The sequence below is a fragment of the Schistocerca gregaria genome, chromosome 3 (genome assembly GCF_023897955.1).
Source record: "Schistocerca gregaria isolate iqSchGreg1 chromosome 3, iqSchGreg1.2, whole genome shotgun sequence".
Lineage (NCBI taxonomy): Eukaryota > Metazoa > Arthropoda > Insecta > Orthoptera > Acrididae > Schistocerca > Schistocerca gregaria.
In genome coordinates this window covers 817,040,491-817,053,398 of record NC_064922.1, presented here as the reverse complement: position 1 = coordinate 817,053,398, position 12,908 = coordinate 817,040,491, and the positions used below count along the sequence as shown (strand labels likewise).

At 36.3% G+C, this 12,908-nt stretch overlaps 1 protein-coding gene across 2 annotated transcripts in view; it reads right to left on the bottom strand.

Annotated features, from left to right (window-relative positions):
* The window catches only part of LOC126354428 (nuclear pore complex protein Nup98-Nup96), a 138,070-nt gene extending 125,592 nt beyond the window's left edge, over nucleotides 1-12,478 (bottom strand). The window contains exons 1-2 of one of the 2 annotated variants that reach the window (XM_050004066.1): nucleotides 12,418-12,478; nucleotides 11,934-12,293 (exon numbers count right to left, since the gene is read on the bottom strand). In XM_050004066.1, coding sequence (XP_049860023.1) covers nucleotides 11,934-11,940 — 7 coding nt within the window. In that variant the 5' untranslated portion in view covers nucleotides 11,941-12,293; nucleotides 12,418-12,478. Of the gene's footprint in view, nucleotides 1-11,933; nucleotides 12,294-12,417 lie in introns of those variants that run through there. The other variant, XM_050004065.1, reaches the window with a different exon arrangement.
* Nucleotides 12,479-12,908: the final 430 nt, after the last annotated feature.

Here is a 12,908-nt window from a genome sequence, read left to right as displayed (position 1 = left end):
GTGCCTTGTTTCGACATAGGACTTTCAGTGTTCTGTGAAATTCTTCTTACAGTATTATATCTTCCATCTCATCTTCATCTACACCCTTTTCCTTTTCTATAATATTGCCTTCAAGATTGTTTCCTTGCAGAGCCCCTCTATATATTCCTTCCACCTTTCATTTCTCTTGTTTGCTTAGTAGAGGTTTTCTGTCTGAGATGTTGATATTAATACAACTGCTTCTCTTTCCTCCGAAGGTCTTTTTAATTTTTTTTATAGGCAGTATCTATCTTTTCCCTGATTATACATGCTTTACCAATTAAATTCAGTACCTACAGTAATATCCAAGGATTTCTACTAGGCCTTGTATCTTTACCTATTCATTCATTCAATCGTTGTCTCACGCTCGCTTTTAAACTCTCGGCAACATCTGGATCTTTTAACTAACCATATCTTTTTGCAGTTTCTTCAGTTTTAATCTAAAGATCATAGCCTATAAATTATCGTCTCCAGGTCTGTTCCATATACAGGGCTCTTTCTTTCACAATTCTCAGCCCCAGTGTCACACATGATGCTCTGCCCTCCCCTCCCCCCAACCCACCCTCTCCACCCAGTTTATTTCCTCTACTATTTTTCCTTCTCTATATTTTCCCACTGTTGAATTCCCACCCCCATTAAAATTAAATTTTCCTCTGCATTATTTCTATGAATAGTTTCTTGTATCTCAGCATACATTTTTTTCAATCTCTTATTCATATCAGCGCACATTCCGCTGCAGAGTGAAAATCTCATTCTGGAAACATCCCCCAGGCTGTGGCTAAGCCATGTCTCCGCAATATCCTTTCTTTCAGGAGTGCTAGTTCTGCTAGGTTCGCAGGAGAGCTTCTGTAAAGTTTGGAAGGTAGGAGACAAGGTACTGGCAGAAGTAAAGCTGCGAGGACGGGGCATGTGTAGTGCTTGGGTAGCTCCGTTGGTAGAGCACTTGCCCGCGAAAGGCATAGGTCCCGAGTTCAAGTCTCGGTCCGGCACACAGTTTTAATCTGCCATGAAGTTTCAAGATTTTGAAGAATTGTCATTAGAATATAACATGAAGGCAACAATATCTGCAAGAACAACAGTGAGTTCTTAAAAACAGTTACTAATAACATCATTACTGATGATAGGAGGAGTATGTGTCACATGTAGCCTAAACGGACATATTGATCATCACACATAGCTGATTGCTTCTGCAGAAGTAATGACATAGTATTAGAATCAAAATGAACAACCAAAGAAATCAGGACCATCAGAGGGCAAAATATTAACATCTTTAAAAGAATATTAACCTTACCAATACCAACACATTTTCCTTAATACGCAGAACCAAGTGGTGAGGAGGGGGGAGATACTTTACGATCTCAAAAAAATTCAATGCTATTTTCATTAACTGTTGTTAACATTTACTCACAACATACTTTTTAAAGAAATACTGATGTGTAAGTACAGTCCTGAACCTGAAAATACTGAATACGACATTAACTGTGAAAAATGACATTTACTAAGACTAAAAATTTTTGGTTAAGTTTAACAGAAAATTTAAAAAAATTCTGGAATCTGGTAAAAGAACTCATTAAAAATAGTTTTTTGATATTTTAAAATATGAAGTATCTAGCTATATTGCAATATTTTCAAAAGGTGAGCATAAAGTAACCCACCCCCTCATTGGTATAGCATGGGTTAAGTAGGGAAACCTGGAATGAAACCTTACAGGTGCATAATGTAAACAATGATTCATTTATTGCAACAATTAAATACCAATGTAATGTAGCACTTTCCCAAAGGAAAGACACAACACAGCTTCATTTACATCTACATCCATGCTCCGTGGCGGAGGGTACCTTGAGTACCTCTATCGGTTCTCCGTTCTATTCCAGTCTTGTATTGTTCATGGAAACAAGGATTGTCGCTATGCATCTGTGTGGGCTCTAATATCTCTGATTTTATCCTCATGGTCTCTCTGCGAGAGATAGGTAGAAGGGAGCAATATACTGCTTGACTCCTCGGTGAAGGTATGTTCTCGAAACTTCAACAAAAGCCAGTACCGAGCTACTGAACATCTCTCCTACAGAGTCTTCCACTGGAGTTTATCTATCATCTCCGTAACGCTTCCTCGATTACTAAATGATCCTGTAAAAGAGCGCTGCTCTCTGTTGGATCTTCTCTCTCTCTTCTATCAACCCTATCTGGTACGCATCCCACACTGCTGAGCAGTATTCAAGCAGTGGGCGAACAAGTGTACTGTAACCTACTTCCTTTGTTTTCGGATTGCATTTCCTTAGGATTCTTCCAATGAATCTCAGTCTAGCATCCACTTTACCGACGATCAACTTTATATGATCATTCCATTTTAAATCACTCCTAATGTGTACTCCCAGACAATTTATGAAATTAACTGCTTCCAGTTGCTGACCTGCTATGTTGTAGCTAAATGATAAGGGATCTTTCTTTCTATGTATTTGCAGCACATTACACTTGTGTACACTGAGATTCAATTGCCATTCCCTGCACCATGCGTCAATTCGCTGCAGATCCTCTTGCATTTCAGTACAATTTTCCACTGTTACAACCTCTCGATAAAAAAGCCTCAGTGAACTTCTGATGTCATCCACAAGGTCATTTATGTATATTGTGAATAGCAACGGTCCTACGACATTCCCCTGCAGCACACCTGAAATCACTTTGACTTTGGAAGACTTCTCTCCACTGAGAATGACATGCTGCATTCTGTTATCTACGAACTCTTCAATCCAATCACACAATTGGTCTGATAGTCCATATGCTCTCACTTAGCTCACTAAACGACTGTGGGGAACTGTATCGAACGCCTTGCGGAAGTCAAGAAACACGGCATCTACCTGGGAACCCGTATCTATGGCCCTCTGCGTCTCGTGGACGAATAGCGGGAGCTGGGTTTCACACAATCGTCCTTTTCGAAACCCATGCTGATTCCTACAGAGTAGTCTCCAGAAAAGTCATTATATTCTAACATAATAAGTGTTCCAAAATTCTACAACTGACAGATGTTACAGATATAGGTCTATAGTTCTGCAGATCTGTTCGATGTCCCTTCTTGAAAACAGGGATGACCTGTGCCCTTTTCCAATCCTTTGGAACGCTATGCTCTTTTAAGGACCTACGGTACACTGCTGCATGAATGGGGGCAAGTTCCTTCGCGTACTCTGTGTAAAATCGAACTGGTATCCCATCAAGTCCAGCGGCCTTTCCTCTTTTGAGTGATTTTAATCGTTTCTCTATCCCTCTGTCGTTTATTTCGATATCTACCATTTTTTCATCTGTGCGACAATCTAGAGAAGGAACTGCAGTGCAGTCTTCCTCTGTGAAACAGCTTTGGAAAAAGACATTTAGTATTTCAGCCTTTAGTCTGTCATCCTCTGTTTCAGTATCTTTTTGGTCTCACAGTGTCTGGACATTCTGTTTTGATCCACCTACCACCTTGACGTAAGAGCAAAATTTCTTAGGATTTTCTGCTAAGTCAGTACATAGAACTTTACTTTCGAATTCATTGAATGCCTCTGCATAAACCCCCCCCCCCCCCCCTCACACTACATTTCGCTCGGCATAATTTTTGTTTGTCTGCAAGGCTTTGGCTATGATTATGTTTGCTGTGAAGTTCCCTTTGCTTCCCCAGCAGTTTTCTAACTCGGTTGTTGTACCACGGTGGATCTTTTCTATCTCTTACGATCTTGCTTGGCACTTACTCATCTAACACATATTGTACGATGGTTTTGAACTTTGTACACGGATCCTCAACACTATCTGTACTTGAGACAAAACTTGTGTTGAGCAATCAACACAGGATCAAATACAAAAGATTACCAGTGAAATAACTGAACTGCATAAGAAGTTGCAGGTTCTGAGGTAGAGGGGCACAGCCGAAAATCATATGATAGTAAAAAGAAGTACAGAAAGGTCAGAAGAGAGGCATAAGCAAGGGGGTAATTACCACCATAAGAATCTCAAAAAAACAACATACAGACAGACTGGAGTCTAACTGGTGAAAGAAAGGAACAGATCAGGTCCATGAAAATAGGGTTACACATGGTATAGAATTTAAAACTGGAATGAAATCATACTCAAAAGAAGGTTTATGAGAGAGAGAGAGAGAGAGAGAGAGAGAGAGAGGTTAAAAGATAGAAGAAGAGGGGAGAAGAAGAAGAAGAAGAAGAAGAAGAAGCTGAAACATGTTCTTGATACTAAAACAGAAGATGAACTGAGAAAAACTGAGCGCAAACTAAAGTCCAAGAAACCAGATGGTGGTGATGCAATATTGAATTACATAATAAAACTAGCAAGTGAGCAAATAATCAGACCATTGCTGGACACAGCCGACAGCTCTTTCACAAAAAGAATTTTTCCCGAAAATCTGAAGATAAGCTGGGTGGTGCCAGTGAGCAAGAAAGGAGATAAGGATGGCCCTAACAACTACAGACACATTTCACTGATATCGGGTTTCTCAAAAATCCTGGAAAGGCTTACATATAACACATTTGTTGATTTTCCAGCACAAAGAGAACATTCTTACCATAACAGCATGGTTTCAGAAAGGACAAATCTACAGACTCAGCAACTGTCTGCCTGACAATACATTACTCAGTCCTTAGATGAAGAAAAAAAAAAGTTGTAACTGCAATTTTTCTGGACCTATCCAGAGCAATTGACGCCACAGACCAAGAAATACTGCTACTGAAATTGGGACACTAATGTACTCGAGGCAAAACAGAGGAGTTGACAATCATATTTATGCAACAGAGTAATTTCATGTGAAATCATCCAGTGGCCGTTGCCCTTATGTCACAGATTTTTCTGAAAATTTGGCATAAGAATGTACATAATGAGTTATTTTTTCTGGAATTTGACCAAAATTGTAATTAGGATACCATTTTGAAATGTGGGTCCCTTCTACCAACTGGCGTCGAGAAACAAAGTGCCTTGTAAGTTTGTAACCATTATAACTTTTTTATTTATGAATTAATTTTATTTAATTTGGTTTCACTGGAAAGTAAAAGAATAGAGCTATAACATAAAAATTATTAAAGTGAAAGAATTCATCTAATCCATGCGAAGTTGTGAAGTAATGTATAACCAGGGAGACTTAATTTAACTTCCATAAGCGCAATGGGTTGTATTTTTTCAACAGTTACAGTGCCCTCTGATGTATAATTTTTATAAAGCAACGCTAGACCACCCAATCATATTATGACCTACAAACGGTTGTTGCAGTATATGCTTTGTTTAATTAAGACTTTCTATCAGATGCTTTAGTGAATTTTATTTATCAAATATTATAATGAGCAAACAAAGATCACAATTTATTTAACATTGTTTTTGTCACATTTCATATCAATTATCATTATACATATTTTATAATTAGTTATTACTCTTTAAATTATTATTTATCCACTGTATGATATCATCAATTTAATTATAATTTTTTTTTTAAAAATTCGAGATTTGTATATTAATTTATTTACTAAACATAATTTATATACTTGAAATATATATATACTACCTTCAAACCAATCACTAATCCACTCAATTTTAACAATATATAACCAAGTAATATATAAATAATTATTAATTACTTTTGCCACTGATTTTGTTCTTGACAGTTGTAAGTTAATTTTTAGGTATTTCATTTTAAAGGCTGTTAAGACATTATCAATACAACATTTTTAAGGTTATAGGTGTTTTACACATTTTCACAGAATTTAAACAAAACAAATATTTTCTTTACTTATACAATATTTATTACTTACGTACGATAATTTCAATAAAATAAATAAAACAAATTATAACAAACATAATTCAATGCCACAATAGGAGGTTTTATGTATTATGAATCTTATTACGGCCCTATAGTAGCATCTGATTGTTATAAAATACGTCACACTATCACGTTGAGGGGTTTCAGAATATCATATCGAGGGGTTACATACTGAGGGATCCGACTGTAATACAAAGTTGTTCCATAATGTGAATATTAGGGATCATTTAATAAAGTGGTCATTAGCTCTTTCTCATTTCCCCCTTACAATTCTTCATAGTACATTCTTGACTAATTAGAGAACAAGAAAAAGTGTCAAACCATACAGTTCTTTTCAACAACATACGCAGTTGATTAAAAAATCACAATGGAAAACAAATGTTCTTTAGGTTGTGTGTCAGAATAAAAGTAGTAGCAGTGAAGAGATTGACTTAATAGATATTTCAAGCCTGAATCAAGCTGATATTGAATTATTGAAGCTAAGAAGCTAAGAAGCACCTGTGAAAATATTAAGAGTGTTTGTTTTTCTCACAAAAGGTTCTATTTGGGAACATTTGAAGATAGACAAAGAATTTGCTGTGACCCTTTTAAGAAGCATGGTAAAAAGACTGCTAAGACATCTTTGAAACCTATTTCTTTAACCATTGCAAGGAAATATAAAACCCTTATACTAAGTACCAAGCTGTGCATAACATGCCGTATGGACATTGTATCTCCTATGGCGGATGGATGAATGTGAAGTTGAAGATCAAGAATGTACACCAGATCCGTCTACAGCTCTTCAAAAACTTGATGAAAGTTGTGAATTACTTGAAATTTCACCATTTAAGAAAGCACAAGACAGGCGTCCGGAATACAATCGATCCAAGTCCCTTTGCTTAGCTTTAAAATTCCAGCAAACAGCATCAGAAGTGCTACATGTTCCAGTGAAAAATGTGCCTGAAGAAACTGGCAGTGCTGAGTGTACAGACTGTAATATTTTAAAGCAAAAACTTATATAAAGAGAAATTCAGCAGAAGTTCTGTTCAAGATAAATTACAAATACTTACTTTAGCACCAGCTTCATGGAGTAAAGAAAAAAAAAAAATCCAAACTTTTTTAACACTACCAAATACATGGTAAAGAAATTGAGAGTATTGCTAAAAGAAGATGGTATTTTGTCAAAAGGGAGTTACAAAGTGGGAAACAGAATAGGTAAGGATGTGGAAAAGTGTGTCCAGAATTTTTACTGGGAAGATGATATAAGTCGCATTTCAGCTATTAAAAAAGACTGCCGGTCTGCCCCTTCAGAAAATGGCAAAAGAGTGCATAAAAGAAAAAGACTAATTTTACATAATCTGAAAGATGTATACTTAGCTTTAAGAGAAAAATACCCTGAAGATAAAATTAGTTTTACTAAATTTTGTGAACTTAAGACAAAAGAATTTGTTGCTGTAAACAGTCGTGGAATATGTAACATGTGTAAGCACGTATCACCAAAACGTAAAACTGTTAATGCATGCTGCACATGTGAAAGAACAGCACACTGAACTTATAGAGAAACTTGTGTGCAATCTGGAAAATGAGGAGTGCATGCTTCATTGCTGTTCTCGGTGTTCTTACAAATATGCACTGTGCAATTTTTTAATGGAGCTGGATTCCTTACAAAACTGTGAAAATGTTGTATACAAACAGTGGATGCAAACTGATCGACCTACATTGGAGACATTAATGAAGACGACCAATGAATTTGTTGAGTATCTCATGCAAAAACTTCAAAACTTAATACAACATCACTATGTATCAAAATCTAACAGTCACTACTTCAAATCAAGCAAAAAAGCCCTCCATGATACTACATGCATCACCATAGTGGATTTTGCAGAGAACTTTCAAGTCGCCCTACATCTTTTTGTGGTGTACTTTAAAACAGATTATTGCTTTAAGTCAATGTCACTGTGTTGTATGAGTGACTGGTTGCAGCATGATACAAACACATTCTATAATTTCCAGAAAACTGCTTTCACTTATATACTGGAACAATTACCACACATCCATCATGTTACGTACTTCAGTGATTGCAGTTCTGCACAATATAAAAACTTTAAGAACTTTTTAAATTTGTGCCATCACAAGCAAGATCATGGACGAACTACAGAATGGAATTTTTTTGCTATTAGTCAAGGCAAAAATGCATGTTGATGGTACCATTGAATGCTTAGCAACAAGAGCAAGTTTACAGTGTCCATATGATAATCAGACTCAAGTCCAAAAGATCTGTTTACATTTGCCAAAACCCATGTTCCAGGAATAGAAACATTCTATTTTACAACAGAGGAGATAAAGTTCACAAACATGTTACAAAAACGATATGAGACTGGTTCCACCATTCCTGGGGCAAGAGTGAATCATTTTTTCAAACCACTGAATGAAAACAAGTTGCTAATAAAGGATGTTTCATCATCTACTAAATTCATTGAATTTCCTCTTGGAATTCAAAACATTGCCTCTAACACAATTAAAGAAGAAACATTTGTCGCAGCCATCTACGATAACCAGTGGTGGCTTGGAAAAATTCTAGAGATAAGTGAAGAACATGGAGATGCAAAAGTTAAGTTCATGAGTCCAAGTGGCCCTTCAAGTTATTCATGGCCACTTCACACTCATGTTTTCTGGATACCTTATGAAAACATTTTAATGACTTTGCCTACTCCTAGTGCAAACAAAAGTAATGGTCGTTTATATACTTTTGAATCAGACATATATTGTCCATTGAAAACTTGTTTGAAAGAATGAATGCTTTTTAGAATTTTATGAACGTGTTTTGTGAGAACTGATCATCACTTGTGACCAGTAGGTAAGAGTTCCAGAATGAAATGTGTATAATATTATTATTATTATTATTATTATTATTATTTTTAAATGTTCTTTCTGTTTGAAATGATTAAACAGAACAAACACTTTTCTGATTTTTTTAATGTTGAAATGAATGACAAGAGGAATTCTTTGAGACAAAATTTAAAATGGTGAATTTGTGATTTTGATGAAAAAAAATCATGAAGTAAAAAAAAATTGAAAAATGACTTTAATTACAGATTCACACATATTTATATGCACAGTTGGCAGCATTTTTATAGTTTAATGATGTAGTTGGTCATTTTATCTTTCTAATGATACCAAAGTGAATAAAATTTATTTACAAATAAGGTGAGTTACAGTAGTTAAGAACTTTCAACCTACCTTTCGTACTGACACCAGATGGAGAAAAATCTAGACATTTCAAAATAGCCCCCTGACTACAGTTTCGCTCTAAAAAAATCTGAAAGTAATTATTTTATCACTTTCTATTTATGTGCCTTCTTACACCAAAGTTTCAAAATATCGGTGACATGATGGCAATGAGATTTCTTTATTTTGGGTGATTTTAAATGAAATGAGCAAACAGGAAACAATATATTATCAATAGGGAATGTTATCAGTAAGAAACGAAAGCCATCAAATATGGAGTGTCACAGAGGCTGGTAAGAGGGCCTCTGCTATTTAATTGAACAGTGACCAAAATGGAGAACAGCTTGAAAGAAGAGCATACATTGGTGCAAGCATCACAGATCAACGGCTCTTGGAAACTTGACTGGCTATAAGCTAAAAAAGGCTACATATGCAGTGTTCAGAAAAAAGAGAGAAGGGTGTGCACATGGGTTTATTGGGGGGGGGGGGGCGTGAAACAAGGCTGGAGGAGTAGAACCCACTAGTTTCTTAGGTATTACTGTGGATAATGAAATGGAAAAACATTAATTCTATATATAAGAAACTAAACTGCACCATGTTCATAATGATCCAGCTATCACAGTATGCAGACAAACGGCTTACGTGCATACTCTTAACAATACCTGCAGTATGGAGAGACAGTTTGAGGAAATTCACATTCAAGAAACAAAAAGAGTATTCACGTTACAAAATAAGCTATTATTTTATGAAGAAAGACTTTTGAAACATGCAGAAACTGCTTCAAAAATCTAAGCATCTTAACTATTACAACTTGGGACAGATACAAAACAATAATACACATCACAAAATACAATGTGGTGTGGATTACAAATGCTACAGTGTACACACTCAGAACACACAGAGGAAGAATGACGTACAAAGCATACTCCACTGACTAACAATACCTGAAAAAGAACCTCAGTTCTCTGGTATCAAATTACTAAGAAGTCTCCCTAAAAGCATGCACGAGTGTATATGACACCAATTTTCCAAAGAGCCTCAAAGACTATCTGTTGGAAAAGGAACTTTACACTTTTGAAGAGTACTTATTGCATTAAATTTGTATATATTATTATTTATAATCAATTATGATCAAACGTAAGAGATATGGCAACGGAGTACATGATAATAAATGCTCTCTGTTTTTGACATTTTCTATGTTACATTTACATCTACGCCTACTGTGAACCCTGTCATCCTAAAGAATCAAATAAAATTCAATTACCCCATCTGAATTTCTAGTTATCACCCTGCACTTACCTGTTCCTCCTGCCACCAAAAATCACTAATTCCCTTATAACTAACATCAACCTACCCATTTCTCTTTTTAACTTTTCCAATCTGCTTCCCCAAACAAGGGATCTATCATTCCACTTTCAGACCTGTAGAATGTTGTTTTATTTTTCCTGGTGACACATACTCCTGGGTAGTGCCAGCCTGGAGATCAGAATGTGGGACTATTTTATCCCCAGAATATATTTTTCCCCATGAGAATGTCACCATGATTTAACCATACAGTAAACCTGCATGCCTCCCTTGTTTCAGCAATCTCCAGTACCAGCACAAATCGACCCCGTTGACTTATGTTCCGAGGCCAAATCAGTCTATCAGCCACACTGTTGCACCCTGCAACTATCAAAGAAGCTGCTGCCCTCTTCAGGAACCTGATGTTTGTCTTGCCACTCTGCAGATACACCTCTGTTGTGGATGTACACACAGTATGGGCATCTACATCATAAAGGCACATAAATAATCGCACCTCAGCCAAGTCAGTGGTTCTGTGTCACAAATTTGAATAAACAGAGGTATTAGGAACATCAGAAGCCAATGTGATAGATCCACAAAAGGAATAGCTCTCTGGCAAGGATCAAAATTAGGAAGGATTCTGGAAACCATATTCCAGCCAGTAAAAAAGTACCTGAGCAATATCATTACTAGAGGAAATATTGTAAATCTTTTGTGGCCTGTGTTCAATGGGACCACCTGAACTTACAACATGCACCTGCAAAAATACACAAAAATGATAGCACATTGGTGACCCTTATCAGTTGCTCGGCAAGAACTGACAGTGTGCAATGCTGAAGTTTTGAATTCATTATATGGTTATATGTGAAATAACGCACAGTGACAAGAAATTTTTGGCTGATGGTTTTGTAAAACTCAACTAGGCAATTCGACAGTTTACTTAAATAGATACTGCCCTCACAACTCCGCACTAGCGGTTTAGACGGGCCCGTCGTTTTTAACATTAGAGATGAAATGTACAGACAAACAAAGCAAGCAAGGTAACACAGCAACCAGGTCTTCATATGAAAGATCCTGCAATTCAATGTTAATGATTTAACCGTGTGTGTGTGTGTTTTCGATAATGGGCAACTCAACTAATATTACAAAAGAAAACTAAGACACTCTAGCACTGGATCATATTTTGAAACCTGGCGCTGTTGAAAGAGTTCAGGTATTTTCGGTTCGTTTGTATCACATATACGCAGGGCACGGCAAAGTAGTAAGATATTGGTAGTGCTAAATTCTTTGTGCCTTTCTCCAAAAACATACTTCCACAACCCCTAAAATTGTAGGACACGAGATACCCGACAACTAATACTTAACTGGACATTCTTAATACGTTCAACGTAGCGACGAAAGTCTTCAGTGGGGCGTAACTACACATATAATGGCTATTCAGAGTAAATAAGAAGTTTAATTACTGAAACAACCGCAATAGCATTTATGCACAAGCCATATCTAATGTCTTCTGGACATGTTAACTAGAGGTCAGAAAACAATTCGAATGTGGCGAGGGTTAAAACGGTAACTCCGTGTTCGATACGTTATTAAATGACGTAAACAAACTGTCACATAAAAAAAGTAATTCGGTACTCACCAAACATTGAAATCGATTTACTTCTCCACCAACGTAAACACAAAACCTTTCAATCCACTGCGTAGAGTCAGTAAACAGTCAAGGCTATATGCGAAACACACAGTACTGCCAACCTTATAAAACGAACGCTCGGTCTTGCACAATAAGTACAGGAAATTACATACTATTGTGTCATTCTGCACTACCACAATATAATATGCATTTAATAGCAATACGTGAAGTGCTATGGTACCTTGGGCAAGTATTTACTTATCTCAAAAATAGTTCTCTAGGGAGTTTGACTTTCTCAATTGCCTCCTCCTGCAGCAGCTCGGGAAAGCTCATATCAGTACGTCTCGCGGCCCACGAGCGAAAATAGTGCTGTGTCAACGGCACATGGAAAATGGTAAAAACGAATGTCATAATATAACAAATGATTTAGGAAGCACGCTAGCTGCAGGATAAATGATCTCTTGAAAGCTGTATCACTAAGTATTTTGCGTACAATATATTCAAGCCCTCCAGAAGGCTATTTCGCGGATGTGAACCCTTGGCATTGACTGATGAGAATAATTATATACAACTGCCTCTAATCGGAAAACGCCAAATAGGGGATGGTGCACAACACCTCAATACAGCACCTCAAATCTGTTGTTATTACTGAAATGCCCGATGCCTATATACAAACAAAAATAAGCAGTGCTATAATGTTATGTAAATGTATGTTGTAAATGATTTCAGTTTTTGGTAGATTCATCATATACATTGTACGTTACTACTATTTTTCTTGAATAAATAACTTTGGTTCTGGATTCTCATCAAATAGTCTCTCGTTTAGAAGTTAAGTCGTTCCAACAATATGTTAAATTAATAACTTGACACCAAAAGACATCAAAAGACATTGTTCATGCATGCAATTCAACAATAGTTGCTTTGTTCATTACAAAGTAACTTAGAACACTATCAGTAATTAATCTACTAAATTAAAAAAAATGA